General features: G+C 48.2%; 1 protein-coding gene across 6 annotated transcripts in view; it reads right to left on the bottom strand.

Moving 5' to 3' along the window:
* Positions 1-20,435, bottom strand: part of LOC146199670 (adenylate cyclase type 5-like) — a 238,128-nt gene that overhangs the window by 78,011 nt on the left and 139,682 nt on the right. For 4 of the 6 annotated variants that reach the window (XM_084595179.1, XM_084595176.1, XM_084595178.1 and 1 more), the window contains one exon: positions 9,900-10,599. In XM_084595179.1, coding sequence (XP_084451305.1) covers positions 9,900-10,599 — 700 coding nt within the window. Of the gene's footprint in view, positions 1-9,899; positions 10,600-12,663; positions 13,347-20,435 lie in introns of those variants that run through there. The other 2 variants (XM_084595181.1, XM_084595180.1) reach the window with 2 other exon arrangements.

Below are 20,435 nucleotides of genomic sequence, written 5' to 3' on the forward strand. Positions count from 1 at the left end.
CCGTAAAGAAGGCGGTATACTTCACACTTGTTTTGAGACATTCATTAAAGTATAGCAAAAAAAAAAGTTCACAATTGAGCTGATAATGCAGGATGCTCCATTGTTCTCTTCAATGTCTGTACAGTAGTGGTGACCTAATGGTTTGAGCGTTTGCCTCTGATGCGAGAGGTGCGGAGTTCGATCACAAGTGCCACATAGAGCCCAAGGTGACACAATGGGTACGACGAGCTTTCCAGTGGCATAGTATTCGGTATCTTTAAGGTGTGTGGCATGCCATCGTCGTCTCGGCGAAAAAGACGACAGCCTCAGCACGCCTGCCAAGCACGCGCAGTTAGTGCTACGTGGCAGCAGGATTGAATGCCGGCGGTTCGCTGTCCCGTTCCCACCTGGCACAGCGGGTCATGCCAAAATATATTTGTGGAGACCCGGCGATCAGTGTGTCTGTTGTTCATCTCCACAAATTTGGTGACCCGGACGTGATACGTCGACCGGTCGCCCTCGCCCCTACGTGCCTCCATCGTACCGCCGATCCGTCTTTGATGACCTCCATTCTTTGGCCCACCCTGGCATCCGCGCAACTCAGCGCCTCGTCAGGGCTCGTTAGGTCTGGCCGCTGGTCGCGCACGTGCCTCAGCTGCCAGCAAAGTAAGGTGCACCAACATACGGCGACTCCTCTTGGATCCTCCCCGTCCCCGGACGCCCCGCTTCAGCCATTTGCATGTCGACATTATCGGTCCTTTTCCTCCCTGCGGGAACCACCGCTACCTGTTAACCTGCATTGACAGCTTCGCGAGGTGGTCTGAAGCGATGCCCCTTCTTCTGAATATAGCGGCGGAGTAGATCGCAAGAGTGCTCATCACACTCTGGATAAGCCGCTACGGCGTTCCTTCCACCATTACGACTGATCGTGATCGTCAGTTTAACTCAGCATTATTTGCTAACCTATCTCGGCTTCTCCGCGTCAACAACATTAAGACGACATCTTACCCCTCTATTTCTAATGGTATCATTGAACGTTTTCACCGGCAGTTGAAAGCTTCACTTATGGCGTCCGTTTTCCCTGCACAATGGATTGAGTGCCTACTTTTCGCCCTGCTTGGTCTCCGCACTGTACTTCGCAGTGACTATTCCACCTCTGCAGCAGAGTTAACGTTTGGCACCACTCTCCGTGTCCCTGGCGAGTTCCTGGAGCCCTCGCCACCCACGCCTCCTGACGTCACAGATTACGCCTGCCGACTACGTAGCGCTATAGGCAATGTCATTCCACCACGTCAGCGCCAGTATTCCCGTCGTATCCACGTTCCCCCAGACTTGCAGCGGTGCACACACGTCTTCGTTCGCCACGACGCTGTACGTCCACCCTTACGGTCACCAACGGTGGTCCGTTCCAGGTGCTCCGGCATGCTCCTAAGCACTTTCTAGTGCGCATCAACGGCAGGGAGGATACGATCTCCGTTGATAGCCTTAAACCCGCCCACCTTGACTCAGACATCGCAAACTGTGTCACTGCAACCTCTCCTGATCCTGCCAGTTCTGGGGGGGGGGGGGGGGGGGGGGGGGAGGCTGTGGCATGCCATCGTCGTCTCGGCGAAGAAGGAAACGACAGCCTCAGCACGCCTGCCAAGCACGCGCAGTTAGTGCTACGTGGCAGCAGGATTGAATGCCGACGGTTCGCTGTCCCTTCGCGCCTGGCACAGCGGGTCCTGCCAAAATATATTTGTGGAGACCCGACGACCAGTGTGTCTGTCATTCATCTCCACAGGTGCAATTCCGGCGAAGCTTAAGCAAACGAAAGCATGTGTTATGCCACTCTCTTATCTCAGATAACGGCGAGCCACAAGGATTCATTACCCGTACCTCTTGAATTTCTAATAAATCGAGGATGCCAAAAATGAGGGACTTGTAAAATTTAGCTGGTGGTTTCACTCTGGTTAACCCTGGAGGGAAGCAAAAGCTTCATGCACATGGCTACGCTCATTGCCAAGCCTGGATCGAACACATTGCGCGTTTCTCCAAACATAAAGCTCGTTCTTCTTTGGTCTCTTCGGCACGGCGCCTTCTCAGGGCCCCATTCCGACGTGCCTTCTTCGCGTTCCAACGCGCTACCCTAACACTTGGTGGCCTATGTGCACTACTCCCCAAAGTCACAAGGCGACCATCAGGCTTAACACAGAAGTTTGACCTCTAAATCTCTCTCAAGTTGAAAACAATGTATACCCACCGGCTCGAACTATCTGGCGTAGTGAAGTTTTTGCTTCAATATGCCTGTGCTAATTAAATCCGAGTTTGTGGTCATATGACCTGATTTGATTTGATTTGTGGGGTTTAACGTCCCAAAGCGACTCAGGGTATGAGAGACGCCGTAGTAGAGGACTCCGAAATTTTCGACCACCTGGTGTTCTTTCACGTGCACTGACATCGCACAGCACACGGGTGCCTTGCTTTTCGCCCCCAACGAAAAGGGGCCGCCGCAGCCAGGATTCAATCCGGCGTCTGCGGGCACACAAGTCGACCGTCCTAACCACTGCATCATGCACCACGGTGGGGCAGTTTGAGGTCAGAGCTAAAAGAACATATAGTAATCGCGGTAAGCCGCAGTTTTCTGCAACGTCTTGCGCAACGAACTATATGCGCGTCCCAAGGTTTGTCCAGGTAACAAACTTGTTACGCTTTTTCGCTTTCCACAATTAAAAGGACAGGGGCTCAATCGCTCTCTCAGTTAAAGGCATGCATACAGTATACCCATGTGCGATGATGTTCCATGAGCGTTTAGCGCTTTAGTTGCATTTTTGACGCTGTTATACGTGCACAACTTTTATATCTTCGGATAAGGTCTTTTCCGGTATCGTATGGTTTAATAAAACCCCTCTAATTGGCCTCATGCAGTGATTAATATGGACTGCCGCAGTCCGGTAGACTTTTGCAGTCAGGCATCAGCCCCCCAACGTGCTGAGAGGCCACTAACAATTGGCACACAGCTCAACATTTCGGCACAAGTGTCACCGTATTCTAGTCTACTTCTTAGCCATACCAGGTTCACGTTCTAGTTAGGTTTTTTTTTTTTTTTTAACCTATCAGTGGACTCTTTTTCTTTTTCTCCCACGTATTCAGCCAAAATAGGCACTTAGTGCACTAAGATTCATTTGGTATATTCAGGACACTTGAAAGCATGAGCCCGGATTTTTTTATTTTTTTCTGAAGTAAGCACGACTAGATACAACAAAATAAAAGGATGCTCGCGCACAATTATAGGACGCTTACAAAGGTCTGTAGTGTAGCGGTGCTCCTAACAACACTGTTAGTTAAAATTATTATCGACTAAAAACCAGAGCAGGGAGATACATGAAAGAAATACACATAAATATATAAGGCAATGAAGAACAATTTGCGTTAGTGTTCATGTCTTATAAGAAAAAAAAGGGTTAAATCAGACTTAATAACACTCACGTTGCTTGCATAGAATTTAGTGTGACGCGAAATTCAACCAGCCCTGCAGTAGAATTTTGACGATCGCGCGCAAATGAACAAATGCCATTTAGTATTACTACCTCGCAATCGGGGCTGTATACGCCAATAACGAACGGTTGAATTGATTGACAAGAGTGGCGAAAATAAATAAATTATGCTGCTGCTGACTGCAAAGACGAGTGGCGGCATTGAGAATATAGCGTAAAAGAAGGAACTTCGTATCGTTCAGCCGAAAAAAGAATTGCTTTAAAGGTGCAGCCATATAGAAAAAAAAAAGACAAAGAAAAAAGCTGAATGGGGAAGACGTATGGTGTTTATTATACATATGCCTGGTGTTCATAGCTGACGGGACGGACGCCTTTTCTCGCATAGCTGCCCTTTCTGTATTATTTTTACCATATTATGCGCTGCTGACTATATCTGGCGACTTGTAAAGCCATAACCATTCTGACGAGCTTAACTAACAGTTAAACGTCCTGCATCACGCTATCTTTTAGTGAAAAGCGACATTACTTTGAGCCATTGCTTGAACACCATTTCATCGTATACGGCGGATACGCAAGGTAGAATTTGTCACTGAACTTGCAGGCGTTCATCCTACCCCTTTGTTTACCCTCTCGGAAAAACGCAGAGCTTAGCTCCGACCGGCACATCTGCCACGGTGAAAAACAACGGAGGAAGTGGCCTGAATGACACTCAGCTTCTTCCCGCAAGGCATTACGTACGCAAGATAGATTATATATGAGCCAAAAGCAAATACTTTTTGGAACATTTAGCCACTGGAAAACATGTTGCCACCAGGAAGCTGCGGCAGTCGACTGTGCGACCGTCGAGGCTGGAATTAATGCTGACTGGATGTTCGCTCTCATATGGAAAAGGTGCATTCGTTCGGCTTTTACCGGACGACGCCAACTCTGCATCTCAGGCAAACCAATGTGGCGCTTAGCCGTGGCCTTGATTCCAAAAGGATGCCAATGAAAGCTATCCACATGTTCATGCAAAAAGCTTTATAGAATGCGCCAATATTGCCACGTTCATGGGTCAACGTACCTGTGCGCTGAGCCGCGACAAGGACGAAGGGGTCACGGTCGCGAGAAGAGTGCTCGTGCTTGGGATCAAAAACTCTGCCGCTCTGCGGTCCCCTTTTATATCTGCGACTGCGTTCATCTGGCTCGTGACAATGTGTATAGAGAGCGCATTCCAAGCAGCTCGTGTTCACGGTTAAAAAGACAAGGTTAGTGACCCGGCAAGACTATTTAAGTTTAATTGATCTCACCTGTGATTGATTGATTGATTGATTGATTGATTGATTGATTGATTGATTGATTGATTGATTGATTGATTGATTGATTGATTGATTGATTGATTGATTGATTGATTGATTGATTGATTGATTGATTGATGCGAAAAATAACAACGCGTGCTACAAGATATTCGGTGCGGAGGTCTCGGGATTAGTTTTGCTCACAACTGCGTTGAACATGAACGACTGAGGACATGAACGTTTCTTGCACTTCGACTTCATCGAAACCGCCGCCGCCTGATTCGAGCCAAGCACCTAAAATCTGTAGCCACCGAAATACCACATCGAAGGCCGCGGAGCTGGTCACACTTTTATAATGGACACCTAGTAGCGTACTACAGGGAATGTTTTCCTTGACTAATTAAAGAGCAATATTAGTCATATTACTACCCTAGTGAAAAAAACAACAAAGAACAATAACCTCATACAGATTTTTTCATACCAAACTCATACGAATGTCATAAAACCTTATATATATCTCTCATACGTTGAATAATTTTGTATGACATGATATGCGATTTGTACGAGTTCAGTGTGAGTTATGAATGAGAACACATGTATGTGGTTATTGATATATCTCACATATTTCTCATAGTTCTTTTTTTCGGCAGGGCAGTCTAATTAGTAACCGCTATTCTAATAATATATGCTATCAGACCAACGTAGATAACATTCTAAGCAGCCCTGAGAAGCGCTAGCCTCCATAACTCACGACGTCATCAACTCGCTGTGGAAGAACTCGGCTCGTAGAGAATGCACGTGGCAGCGAGACGCCAACGTTCGGCGGGTATTCAGGTTCGTCATACGGCGCGTTCACGTGGAGGCGGCGACGACCGCCATGTCTGGAAGCCGACGAAACAAAGGCGTGTCAACGAGTTTCGCTGACACGAACGTTGACAGAGCACGAGCCGCGCTGCTGCTGATCGTATACCGCAGACCGAGCACGGAACTGAACGCGGCAAAGAGAAAAAGAAACAACAACGGCAAATAAGCGAAAAAAAAATAAAGAAAATTTCTGAGTGAAAGACAATATTCGCTGTCTCGCAGACAGCTTATATATATATATGTGACGAGAAGCCCAACCCAGAGTGCATAACGTGTGCATAACGTGTGCGCATAACGTGCGCGCCGCGGCCGTCTCCTGATTCTTTCATATGCGGCCATATTCTACTGCGTCTGAAACGCGACATCGGTGAGATGGCGACGAGGGACGCATGCAGTCAGCGACGAAGAAAAATCACATTATGTTGACGGGCGGCAATCGTGCTGGCACCTAGTAACGACACGCGCTAGGAAGATGCAAATCTTTCCACGCTCAGGGATTTATTTAAAAGCGTTTTTGTCATATAAGTAGTATAATAAAAGGACAAAAAAAAAAAAAAAAAGCGGTCGAATCTTGGCCCTCTGTGGTGACGTCACCTGACAACAAATGCAGCTGGGCCAGTATTATTTGTTTGATTGTTTTTACGTTGTCCTCTGTCGGGGAAGAAAAGCAAAACTGGTAAATACATTTACAAATGCTTAGATGTGATAATGCGAATGGGGCGGGGCCTCTTCACATTGCACCGTATACAGCGCCAACCCGGCCACCACTCCCGTGCTTTCGTAACACTCTGGTCACGTACTGAGAAACGCTACTAACCGGGCTTTTGCGGTTGCTGTCGCGCTGTCGACGGAATCGAGACTTACTCCAAAAACGTACACCTCGCGCATTGCCGGTTGAGAACGTGGGGAAGATTCCCGCCCGTAGACCAAGCCGATGTGGCGTGTCCGTTTCTCTACATATGTACCAATGCGTGAATGCGCGGAGGAACACCCAAGTACGCGCGTGGAGGGCATACTGGGGAATACTGCGCTACTTGATAGAAAGGGACAAGGGAAAGACGACACACGAATGAAGCGCAAAACGTTTCTTGCGCTTCATTCGTGTGTCGTCTTTCCCTTGTCCCTTTCTATCAAGTAGCGCAGTATTCCCCAGTATGCCCTCCACGCGCGTACGTTTCTTGCGCTTCATTCGTGTGTCGTCTTGCACTTGTCTCTGTCTATCAAGTAGCGCAGTATTCCCCAGTATGATCAACCAACTGGCCTCCGTGTTTGCATTGTTGGAGGGCATCCTTGGCGCGAGCCCCGGACGATGACCTTGAACTCTCGCCACTACTCCTCTCGCACTCACAAGCTTAGAAGGACCGCATTCTTTCCCTTTGCTTATGTGCCTGCTCTCTTGGTACTGCTGCCGACGGACCGTGAAAGTGGCACTCCACCGATAGGTGTTTTGATCAATGTCGCTGGTAAATCTCTCGCTTTAAAAATAACGAGGGGTAGGGGAGACTAGGCATGAAAAATGTGGAGTATGGCACGAGCTTGACTTCGTCTACCAGTCAGAGTAATGCAAATGGTCATCACACACAAAACTTGGGGCATAACTTCGTATATATATATATATATATATATATATATATATATATATATATATATATATATATATATATATATATATATATATATATATATATATTGCCCAAAGCTACTTCAGGCATGATAACTGCGTGATAGAGTATATAGAGTATACAGGCCTTCTATAGCTGCAGCGTTACGAAAAGTATACTCTCTCAAGCAAACATTTCGATGCAGAAAGAGCGAGCACGCTGGAAGCCTGCAACACCTTTACATGGTTTCCCACACGTAAGCCCCGAACAACAACTGCAATAGGCTGCGTCACACCGAATGGAGACAGGCAGCAAGTTTCACTTGTTCCGAGTTTAAAGCAGAGGGCTCGTGGGCTCCAGTTTTATTTGTTACGTTCTGAGCCTCAAAAATAAAGAAAAGAGGTTAAAGCTGCCCCCGCAAGACCGACTGTGGTTTCAGAAGAAAGGATCCTCGAGTCTAAGCCCAATTAAACAGCGGCTTTGCCGTGGTTCTATTGGCGCGGTGTCAATCCCAGCTTCGGTGTTAACAGCTGTGGTATTTGCATGGCTCAAGCGCCTCTCTAGAGCGTTCAGACCGGCCAACCAATGGACTACTACTTCCGCGAGCTATGCTGCATACGATTAGAGCTCGTTAGCTTCCGTATGTGCATATATATAGGCATCTTTGGTATAAGATTGTCTCGTCTTATAGGCATGGCAGCATAGCGCGTACATCACAGATAGTAATATGAAAGGAGCCGATCTACACGCGTCTCACTTATTTCCCCCTCCCCAGGCAAGCACGAGAGTGATATGACGGGCTATAGTTGATCCTGGTGAAAGAGTGCGAGGAACAACGACATAAGGAAGCGACGCAGCGTCCGAGAGTGTCTTGTGTGTCACTTCCTATTGCAGTTGTTCGTTGCACTCTTTCACAGTACGCGCGCACGCACGCACGCACGCACGCACGCACAAACACACACGCACACACACCACACACACACTTTTTCTCACTTTCTCTCTGTGTATGTGTTAACAAGTTTTGGTTATTGTTTACATGCACAGAGTGTTTTCCCGCTTCCACTTATCTCCGAGATGCAGCTAGGTTTGACTAACGTATAGCAAAGGTACCGTCTTTGCCAAAAGTAACCAGGCTGCCGGTTTCGCTTCTAGATCAGGTAGTGGAGAATTCGTACCACTTCTGAAGCTGTAAGTCTGTGCAAAGTAAAGGAGAGCTTCTGCTCTCACTGATTAACAAGTTGTGATCCTCTGGGAAGCCATGTAGGCTTTAGAATACAAGCGAAAAGCAAAACATGTAGCCTGGTTACTTTTGGCAAAGACGGTACTTCTCCAAAAGTGTCAATACCTCTACTGTCTATGTACTGTGTGAAGACGGACACGCGGTAGATTTCAACGAGACCAATAAAAAAACAAGGAAACGCTTTGTACGCTCCCGCTATTCTTTTTTTTTTTTTTTTTTTTTTTAGGGGGGCGGTCGTCGTATGTACAGGTATTTCAGCAGCCAACTACAAGCGGGCAAGGACCTTTCAAGCGACAGATCTTCTGGTAGCATTTACCGTACATGAGAGGTACTTTTTGAATCGTCCCAGACATTCACCGTGCTTCACCAAGGTGATTCGAGGCACGGCCGCGACGACAAAATTTACTATCGCCAGTCACACGTACCGATTCATGACATTTTCTCAAGCCACTGTCGCAACTGAAATTTCCACGGTTCTTTTTACGGCGTGCCTGCAGAAACACTGGTCAATAAAGAAAAACTGCGAGGTTTGTGAGGGAAACGAGAGTGACAGAGAGGAAACAACATTGCTACCAAGGCAATTAGCGAGAAATATCCCTGATAATACGCGGCTTCAGCAGCTGTTGGGGGCAATGTGCTTTGTCACATGCACTTCTGAAGTTTCTGAGGTCTCATTTGAGCCAGAGTTGCAAGTAGCTGCAGGAAGAAAAGATGGAAACGGCGAGTCACTCATGTCTCTAGACTCGCCTGTTTATAATGAATGATGAGAATGTATGTATGTATGTATGTATGTATGTATGTATGTATGTATGTATGTATGTATGTATGTATGTATGTATGTATGTATGTATGTATGTATGTATGTATGTATGTATGTATGTATGTATGTATGTATGTATGTATGTATGTATGTATGTATGTATGTATGTATGTATGTATGTATGTATGTATGTATGTATGTATGTATGTATGTATGTTAAGTTGGGACTGTTTCCTATTTTGGTTACTTTTTGGTGTTGTGAAATATCAGAATTAACTTCCCGGACCATCACAAATTAACAAAGATAGACAACAGTTCTCCGACTCTTAACCTCCATCGCGTAATGCGAGCCCCTCATTTCGCTACCCATTCGCCCCCCTCTACATGCACACAAGATAGTTATGCCTCTAATAACGGCATTTATGATGAATACGACCACTTCTAATGTCTTTCCAGAATAATATCCATGGGACGTCGTCATAACAATACGCTAGACAAGCAAGAACTGTAAGGCAATCTTCTTGAACGCATAAAGCCCGAGCTACCGTGACACGCAGGCCTCATGCATTCGTGCAAACTGCTTCTGTTTAGACCTAACGTGGATCCGTATACGGTCCTCAGATTTCACCGTTATCCTTTCTTCCCATCCTCCGAGTGAACGGAAGGCCACTGGGCGTCCGAATTGCGACTTTGAAGGCTTACCCGCTTCCAGTGCAGCCTGTCGGAGTGCAGGGCCAGATTGCACGCCAGGTAGGTGCCGGCCAGGAGAACGCCAGTGATGGCGCTATCACGCATACGCACAGGCACAAGCGCGTACGACACGTACACCAGGAACAGCGCGCACCACAGGTCAGACACAATGGCTCGGTCGGCCGCGCCAGGGTCAAGCAGCGCCACAAGAGACACAAGCGCCACAAATGAGCCAAGCACCAAGTACGAGCAGACCAGCAGGTGCACCTGGCGGAACGAAGTCTGTAGCGTGGCGTACACCAGTGCTAGGTAGAAGACCAGCAGCGCGCCGAAAGCGGCCGCGCGGGCAGCTGGAGGAGGGTGCAGTGGCCGCTGGGACAGCGCCAAGTCCAGCAGGGCGCCCAGCGCACACAAGGCCGCCATGACACCCAGAAGCGCGGTCAGGCTGCGCCGGTTGAGGTGCAGGAAGTAGCGCTGGTAGAGCGAGTCGATGTCGTTCCGGTGCACGTGCTGGTACCAGCAGAAGTAGTAGCAGGATGTGCAGCAGTCCACAGTGGTCACCGTTTGCGTGGGAGTCTTGGCCTCCACGTACTCCCAAGTGGTGGTCGTCTCCTTGTTGTTGTTGGCGGCGGCCGAGTCGCTCGAGTCCGATGCGCCCCCGCCGCCACCGCCGCCGGACGCCACCGCCATCTTGGTCCAGAGGACGTGCGGTCTGTGAAGGAAATGGAAGGGGACACCATTTTCGAATGCTGTCGAGCTCGTAGCGATAGACAAGGCGCTACAAGTCATAGACACTAACGTCTCTAAATTGTGCAGACAGCGAGTCAGTCTTGTAAGTGGCACACGTTCAAAATGCATAAACTTTTAACGTAGTCTAATTTAAAACTGGCAGCGTCCACATAGGGACAGGTGTGCTGTTTCCTTGCACACAACGGAACGAGAATCTAGAGGTACTACTAGTTCAAACTGGAGACTAACTGAAATCGCTTGAACGAGGGAAAAAGATGCACTCGACAAAGCAGAAAGCTGCCTCCCGCTCTTTCTTTCGTTTTCGTTCTTTCTTACACTTTTGCTCGATTCCATTTCTGCCCCCAATGCATCATATTGTTAAGCGTTATTAAGCACTAGCAGCTGAGGGTGTGTCCCGTCTACACGCTCCTTCTTTGCAACCGTATCAACTGAAGACGATGGTAGCTGCACCGCAGTTCTTCCCATATCGTTGCCTTGGACGGAATCATGAATACACCGTTCGGCGAAAGCAGCTCTATGGGGAGTATGCACCTACGCCACAGTTGTCGCCATTTTGTGATGCCTGTAGCATGGTGAAAGGCTCCGAGCATATCTGATCACCTTATAGCCACATGCACGGTTGAAGCCGTGTTCTGTGACACAAAGTGGTACCCATGACGTCACCTGAAAACTTCATACTGGATGTAGCTTGCCGCCAGTGGTGATCACGGCCTTTGTGAGCCCAAAAATGCCGTATACTGTGACAGCTTTCCGTATTATTTCGAAATGTTGACTCAGCGCCGACACAGGACATACGCATGTTGAAGGCGCGCCAAAAATCAATTCGACGAGTACGGCTCTGCTACAAGACTTTCAAGAAGGCCGTGCACGTAACTGCGCGCACTGCGAAGTAAACCTCCGAAAAATCTGAAGACAACAGAGAAATAAAAAAAAAAGAACAAGCGTTTTGGTAGCACACTGGCTAGCGGAAAACAACACCCGGACATCTTTAGAAATGTGTTGTAGCAGATACCGGGGCAGCAAAAATCTTTTCCTTCCTTTATTATTATTATTTTTTTATTCTATTCTATTATAATAAAGAACCACTTACTACTGCTACATTTGATACAGGCGCAGATTTTAGTAAAACGTCATTATGAAATAGTGTAAGGCTTCTTAGATGAGTGATGCCTCTAGAATAAACCGCACATTCGAAGTGCCGGTCAAAGCTGACATCGAAGACATCAACCGACCCAATAGAAAACAATCCTGTACCACATATAAAAGAGCGAAAAAATGAATACCGTGCCCCCTGCTAAAAAATTTCTAGATAAACTTTCGTCGTTTCGGCTATGTTTAGAGATGTAAGTGTGTTATTACCATGATCTCGCGTACCACCCACCCTTCACGTTTTTTTGCCCTTTATTTAACAGAAAGGAAGAAAAGAAGATATCAAACTAACTACGACACAAAGCAAGACACCCAGACAAAAAACAAAGCACATTCTACTAAAAAAAAAAAAAAAAAAAAAAACAGAAACAAGATTGCGGGCCGCCTAGATTGAGAGCACATCAAGAGGCTGTTCTTTCGCCCACGAGCCTCTCCGTCCGCGCACCCTCTTTCACCGAGTCTTGTCACCTCCAGACGATCTCGCGCAAGCAACTCGGATCTCCTTCTGAAAGGAACCCTCACGTGTCAGACAGCCCCGCATAGTCACTTCCATCGCCATCAGCCTCCAGGGGCATCGCGCAAAACACACAAGAAACACGCAAGGCGCCCTCCTGTGAGGCGGCCACGGGTCACTTCTCGCCTACGGAACAGGCAGCGCACAAACGAGTCTACGACACTCGTCATTAGGGTGGGGAGCAATTCCGCGTCGGCGCGGTCAAGAAACGGGAGACAAGAAGAAGGGAAACATCGCCAATAAAAAGTACAGATTCGCCTAGTCAGCAGCACCCAAGGAAACACCGATGAAGGTTCGTCGGGTGAGTCGTGAGAAGCAAGGAGTTACAGCAGCACCAGTAGCAGAGGCTCTCTTCCCTCTCACCTCGTTCCGTCCGGATCCATTCACTCCGAGATGTAGTCCACGTTCGCAGAGCGACAGTCCAGATTGCTCTCCCCATTAGTCGGCCGCATGGGACGGCGTACGCGGCGACACGCCGTCGCCAACTGCCTTGACAGCGCGCATATTGGAGGCGATGTTCCTCCTGCACCGCCCGCACGGTGAGGCACGGAACACCGCCCGGGTACACTCTAGACGTCGCAGGCTAGAGCGCAAGCCCAGTGCAGAGTAGAAGAACTAGATCTCCGGCATGCAAATGGGTGTCTCTCCGTGCTCTCCCTGGACGAGATGGATGCAGTAAGCGACGACGTCGTCTCTCCGGCTCGATGAGCAAACGCGAGCGAAACAAGCTCCTCGCCGCCAGCGGGCAAGCTAGCTGTTCAGCCTCCCGCGCTCGACTCCCGGGCTGTTGGTGCCCGCAGCAATTCCGCCGAGGGCGCCGATGCGGAGGAGGAAAAGGCGGCGCGAGTGCGTGCGTGCGTGTGGAACAATCCTCGCGTTAGCGAGCGCTCGTCTCCAACACCTGCTGCTCCGTCCACGCCAGCTGCGCTGGGGTGGCCGTGCACACACGTACTACGTTGCTGCTTGCCGTACGTCGCAACGACATCGCATGCGGCTGCGACCAAGGCCCCACGAGGATTAAGCTCCTGCGTCGTGTGTGAGAGGACGACAGAACTTGCGTGCCAGGGAGGAGGGATGGCTTTTGTTTCACCGGCGGCCTTCCCTCCTCGGTTGTGCGGAAAGAACGATTGGCCCGCACGAGACGGACGTCTACGTTTGTCAGGCACGCGTAGCTGTATACGCGCAACTATTTGCCCTATACGCACGCTAGTGACGTCCGGGGTGCTGTAATAAGCGCCCTCTCCGAGGGAGATTAGCGATGGGGATTCTCCGCGCCGCCCGCTGTCGTCCGGCTGCTGCCGCATAGACGACAAGACGGAGCTCGTGCGAGGGACGAGAGTCGCAACGTGGTCGGTGCTTCAGCTCGTCGTGTTGCGCTCCAGCTTTGTGGTCAGACTAGAAGAATTTTGCTTAAAGAGATAAGAAGTTACAAACTGACAAAAATACTGAATTCCTTTCAGTCCTGGACATTGCCATTCCCCCTCGTTCGGATCACGAACATTTTAAATAGCTATTGTGCAGATTTTTGTGAAACGCGTTTAAGAGAAACAACTGGCAACAAATGAGTCCAGCTTAGAGCGACTGTCTGCACAGGTGAAGGGAGCACACAGTGTTTTTTTTTTTTTTTTTTTCCCACACAGACGTGTTGTACTATAGTTATATATAAAAAAATAATCGGAAAGACTGAGTACCGAGAACACAGTCTCGGTGATTTTAATTACTACCTGTAGGGAGGAAACTGAAACGGAATACATTGTGCGAGGAGATTAAATAGCTCAGCTGGTAAAAAGAAATAAATGCTGCCGCAAGTGAAGGTAGCTGGGTTTGCAGAGGCATGAACATGGCAGGGTGCGATCACGCATGAACTCGTCACATAGCACTTTCAAGAAAGCCCACATTAATTTATAAAAATTACTAACAGGACCAGTTGGCATTGGCCTTCCAAGATCATTTATTGCCATAGCGCAACAACGTATAGTGCTACGGCAAAACTGGAGAAACGGGAGAAAGAGCAGAAAGTGTTAAATACAGCGCTAATTGACAGCTATTCATTGACAGAGGAGTACGTGCACAGTTTACATGCCCGGAGACCAGCACAGGTTCAAATCGCACAAGGAAGCAAACACCTGTCCTAAATTTACCGCGAAAGACATCTCCGTATTGTACAAGGCAACTCAGATCACCCTGTCTGAACTGCAGTCTGCTTCCGCTCAGGATCTCCATGCCAGAAAATAGCTGTGTGCAATCCTTGAAAGTACTACAGTAAGTGTTCATCAAAAGTGGACTGCGTATAACATCTCTTTACTTTCCGTTACTGTATTTCTCCCTCCCTCCTTCCATCTCTCTCTCTCTCCCTCTCTCTAGTGCGCCCTACACAGCCGTATATACGTTTACATATGTAACGCACACGAAGGAACACCGCTGCTCTTTTAACTGAAGGAAGAGTGGAACGCGCTCGACTTTCTAAATGAGCCGCAGTTTGTACGTTTTGCAAGAATGCCTGTGCACACACTGCTACAAAAGCACGTGAAATAGATTAGCATAGTGTATACGTGAGCAGGGTGCCCCTTTCATCTTTCTCGTTATCAGAAAGGTCGAGTGAGCCAGAAAATACCCTCTACCCCCCCCCCCCCTCCCCCCTCCTCTCAGCCTTTTCCAGCAGAAACAACATGGCCCTCGCCTTTGAGTTACTGCTGGCTCAGGTATACGTTCGGTGACTAATGTTCGTCGTGATGAAACGTGACTTAACAACGCCCGAGGAAAGCCAAAGGGGAATGATTCATAGTGCAGAGAGTAGCACGACAGAAACGGGAACAGGTTTGACTCTACATTAACTTATGTACCCGGATTCTTCTCCAAGGTCGTCCGACGCCAGTATTTTGTGACAGCGTTAGTAAAGCTACATACACCGCACACTTGTCTTTGATTATTCTTTTTTTCATCGCCGAGACAGGGTAGCGGAGATTTATCCTCTAATTTGTTCGAATGCCAAACTTGCGTACTAATGGCACTGAAGTGAAGATGTCTGCAAGCAACGTTACACTATGTATAAGCAAGAAGACGTGCGAGGGGCTTCTAATTCCCGGGCAACACGATTCCAAAACCTGAAGCTGCAGAGGCCTCATATATCATGCTACAGAATGCGGCAGGTAGTCGGCTTTAAGTAGCGCATCATGGTTTACACCGGTAATGTTGTCTTGCATGGCGCTTATCTGAAGCGATCAGTTGCCCCTAAATCCCATTTCCCGTGCCCTTGCGCGCCGGCCTCGCGTCGATACGCAAACGCCAAAACAGGAGGATATGTTAAAACGCCAACATCTTGTGATTTCTATTAGATTTAAAGCGAGAGATTCGAGTGTTGCGAGTGACCACCTAAGGAACCCTATTCGCCCTCCGTGTATCGAGAAACTACCTCCAGTAACTTGAACCACCAGCGCGTTGTTTACATTCATTTTTATTCGGACTGAGGAAAATTCGAGAAGCTTACTCAATGCATGTTTCCCACGAAATGCCGCGTGTCCCCCCCAACACAGGCATGGAAACTTGGGCCGGAAAGCCAACTAGCTCCTCGACAGGTTTGCGAAACCTGGAGGCAGTCAAAGTGCACCGCTATGATAATGAAATCGCCCCAGGCCTCTCAGTACCAGTCTGTGTCGTGTACGTCGGCTTGGGTGCTTTCTCCAGCAGCTGCTCTGCGTTTTCCTTCGCGTTACGATGCAATGTTTTCTAAAATACGGTGCATCACACACCAGGGAAAAAGAGCCAGCCTTGGGAAGACGTTAAGGTTGTTTCGAGGGAGGCGCTGTAAAAGAGAAGCGAAATGTTTTGCACTTTCCGTCTATTAAGCGAGGAGCAAATCGCCATGCACACGCAGAACGCAGCAGCGTCATGAGATGTCCTTTTGCCTTCAGTTCACTACAGCGCCGCGGCCAAAGAGCAGCGAAGGCAGGGAGTCATCTAGAGTGTCAACGCGTCGCCAGGACGTGTCGGAAATGACAAGCAGGGACGAAAGCTGCCTATATCGAGAGAGCGAGAGAGAGGGAGGGAAGCAGGGAGGGAGAGAAATTTAAAAACAAAGAGAGAGACAGACAGAGAGAGAAGACTGTGATGTGTAGGCATATTTGTTTTCCGCAAACACTGAGGAATTCGAGAAAATCTCAGTCCTAAGATGTGCACAGAAGAGAGAGGTAGTGAAAGGGAGCGGAAAATTTCCTTTAGTCACATGATAGGCTTTCTATTCATGCTGGAAAACAACGCATGAAAAAGACATGCCAAGACAAACCCATAGAGACCCACATAGACTTGCTAGAGCACGGCTTTATCCACCTACCCAAGGTGATTCAGAAGATCATCTGAGGTATTACGTCAAAAAAAGAAAACCATAAAAGCGGGCTTGTGTGTGTGTGTGCGTGCGTGCGCGCGCGCGCGCGCGTGTGTGTGTGTGTGTGTGTGTGTGTGTGTGTGTGTGTGTGTGTGTGTGTGTGTGTGTGTGTGTGTGTGTGTGTGTGTGTGTGTGTGTGTGTGTGTGTGTGTGTGTGTGTGTGTGTGTGTGTGTGTGTGTGTGTGTGTGTGTGTGTGTGTGTGTGTGTGTGTGTGTGTGTGTGTGTGTGTGTGTGTGTGTGTGTGTGTGTGTGTGTGTGTGTGTGTGTGTGTGTGTGTGTGTGTGTGTGTGTGTGTGTGTGTGTGTGTGTGTGTGTGTGTGTGTGTGTGTGTGTGTGTGTGTGTGTGTGTGTGTGTGTGTGTGTGTGTGTGTGTGTGTGTGTGTGTGTGTGTGTGTGTGTGTGTGTGTGTGTGTGTGTGTGTGTGTGTGTGTGTGTGTGTGTGTGTGTGTGTGTGTGTGTGTGTGTGTGTGTGTGTGTGTGTGTGTGTGTGTGTGTGTGTGTGTGTGTGTGTGTGTGTGTGTGTGTGTGTGTGTGTGTGTGTGTGTGTGTGTGTGTGTGTGTGTGTGTGTGTGTGTGTGTGTGTGTGTGTGTGTGTGTGTGTGTGTGTGTGTGTGTGTGTGTGTGTGTGTGTGTGTGTGTGTGTGTGTGTGTGTGTGTGTGTGTGTGTGTGTGTGTGTGTGTGTGTGTGTGTGTGTGTGTGTGTGTGTGTGTGTGTGTGTGTGTGTGTGTGTGTGTGTGTGTGTGTGTGTGTGTGTGTGTGTGTGTGTGTGTGTGTGTGTGTGATATGCATAGCAGATCCGAGCTACCAAATAGGACAAGTTAATATTGCACGTAACACGAAAGAGACCCTCGAAGACATGCATTTGGTGGGGAAAAAGAAATGGGGCACTCAAGAAGGATTTATCGCGTCACCTCAAGTCGCCAACTTGCCCACGCTTCACGTTAGCACGCTCAGACAGACAGTCTGACCGCTGCGATCTGCAGCCAGGAAAACGAAGTATAAATCTGAAACAATATCCCTCAACACGAGAGTATGCGTTGGTAGCAGAGGAAATTATTCTGAAAGTTTTCTCGGTCTCACATCCTGTCATTCAGAGCAGCCTCGTAGAGCTCCTGTCCATTGAAGGAAGTAAATGATACATTGTGAATTAGTATAGGGATCAAGAAAATGTGAAATATATAGTTTCGACAGCTACATAACTTCACGCTATTCGCATCTGTTATATGCTGTTTTGCGCTATTTTTATTTTTATTCGCGTTAGGGCTAGAAGGCCACTAAAAAACAGCCGCCGCTTACATTGTGACCAAACACCGAATGATTAAACTAGCGTTTTTTTGTTTTTCGCAAAAACATATTGAGGCCTCAAAATGCTGTGGCGCTGGGTACATCAAAGGTTTTAGAAATAGATTTTCCGCGCCAATTACTGCTCAGGGGCAAACCAAAGGAGCCCAGGATAAACCAAAATTGCCAGCTCATGCGGGAAACAAGATGGAGGTTCAGTGATACACATTCTTTTACTTGCAGCTGAAACTGGAGTAGCAGCCTCTCATGGAAGCATTCTGCGGCGCTGAGCAGAAACGAGCAGGTTAACAGAGACAAGAAAAGACGGCCAGAACGGTTAACCATCCGCCTAACCGCGTTGGGTCGTCTTTTCTGGTGCCGCTTCTGTCCCGGCGTTTAGTGCACTGTCTTCCCTACGGAGATCCCGCATATGCTTTCGTTATTAGTTAACCTACCCCACCTCGAGCATAGAACTTAACTGCCTTTCACGCTTCGAGTTTAACGTGAGTGGATACAAGAGCACAAGACGGCTTTTTGGCTCCTTTGCCCCACAGCTTGAACTGCTCTTGTGCTCGGCGCCCAGTGCCACTGTCTTCATAGACGTTCATTTTGGCAAGGATTAAGCGTCTTCGCTGCTGGAAAGATCGGAAGAGGGGTGCTCGGAACCGACGGACTCTGAAAGGAAATAAGCCTAATGACCTCTTCACATCGAGTCCCTTAGGTCAAGCTGCGTGTGCCGGCTGCCTTGCACTTTTTGCCGAGAGTTGATCTCCGCCTTCGGGTGTGTCGGCTCAATTGTTTTCTTTCTTCTTATTTTTTCTCTACTCTGCAGAGTGTAGAAGTTCTTGTAGACGTTTTATGAATAAAAGGGCCTTACAAAAGCATGCTGTGGATGAACATCTGGGAAAAGGACGACAGGCGGGGATCAGGAGCGAAAGAACACACGGAGACGTCGAGAGGTCAGTTATTTTCTCTCTCTCTCTTTCTCTCTCAGAGGTTTTCCTTGAATTCAAACTAAAAGAGAAATACATCCGATAACGCATGACATCTCTAAGCCGCTTCGAGCTTTCCCACACGCTCCTATTTCAGTACGACGAAGGCTACGCATGCGCTGGCGAAAAGTCAGAGGGAAAAGGCTCTAACAAGACCGCGCCCCACAGCATATGGCTAGAAGGAAGGAGTGGATGATGATGGTGATGACGACGATGATGATGATGATACGGAACAGCGGTTGTGATGCCGTGATAGCAGAATGTTATAGCTTTGCCACGAGCAGCCCGTACTTCCGGCATTCGCCCATTACCACCGCCGGTCGAGGAGCCAGGCAGAACCTTCCGGAGAGATGAGAAGTAGACCTGTCAAAAGACCGTCACCTCGGACGAAAAGGGGAAGAGATGGGCGATATGCGAAAGCAGTCGTAGCCAGGCTTCGTGGTAACTACGCGTGCAAAAAAGCGGCCGCATAGGCTCACCGGGAATTGGGAAAGCATGGCGGCGTTCAGGCACGGCATACAGCTAAAAAAACAACGGAAAAAGTACGTATGCGGAGGACACGAATAGCGGGTCCCAATAATGAGGGCTCGCACAAGTGGACGTCGCATGTCGGACAGAGGCCCAACGTTATCCCGCTCGCTAAGCGTAGCAGATGTCGCGAGTGATGAATTGTCATAAATGACTAATGAATAGGACGCATATTGGATGATGACCAAGGCGGGGAAGGGATTCTGGGACCTAGAATTCTAGCACCCATACGGGAAACTGTGTTCAATCGGTCCTTATCGTGCAAAAACAAAACTATTCTCAACGGAGCTTATGAAAGACATAGAAGAGCACCGGAATGAGAGCAGCCCGCGAAACCCCCTATATTTGAAAAAAATAAGCGTTTTTTCCCCTCTTTTTTTTTTCTTGAGTCATTCCCGCAGAAACGCTTAGCCTCTAACGAGCGTGTGATGTTCATAAATAATTCTTTGCTTGCTCTGTTTCGCAGGAACGCATTGTGAAAACGGTATTCTGATGAAGCTACAGCGGATATAAAGAAGGAGACCTTAAATTTGCCGCTAGCAATGTTTACAGTGAGAAAGGTTGACAGGAAAAGGAAGCAATATATAAAGAAAAAGGAAGCAAATAAAACTGTAAGGACGTTAAGAAAGAAAGAAGAACAGAGAAAGAAGAGGAGCTAATATAGACCAAAACATGAACAAAAATATTAAAAGTTCTCAGCTCAGCTGCGCTAACGTCTTGCTGAGTTCGAATCATCAGGAAACCAACATGAACCCAAAGATTTCGAATCTACTCAACGATTGCTAACCAAAATTTCAGCTGCGCTTGCCCAGCATAGTTTATGTTGAGGGATTTGGGTTGATTCTGCGATGCGGGTTTACAGAGGAAATAAACAGCAAATGTATACGCTCATAAGTGCATTAGTTGAAACATGGTGATGGGCTCCTTTGGCAAATATTTGAAAGGACACGC

This window comes from Amblyomma maculatum, chromosome 2 (genome assembly GCF_055883805.1).
Source record: "Amblyomma maculatum isolate TAMU_Amacu chromosome 2, ASM5588380v1, whole genome shotgun sequence".
Taxonomy (NCBI): Eukaryota; Metazoa; Arthropoda; class Arachnida; order Ixodida; family Ixodidae; genus Amblyomma; species Amblyomma maculatum.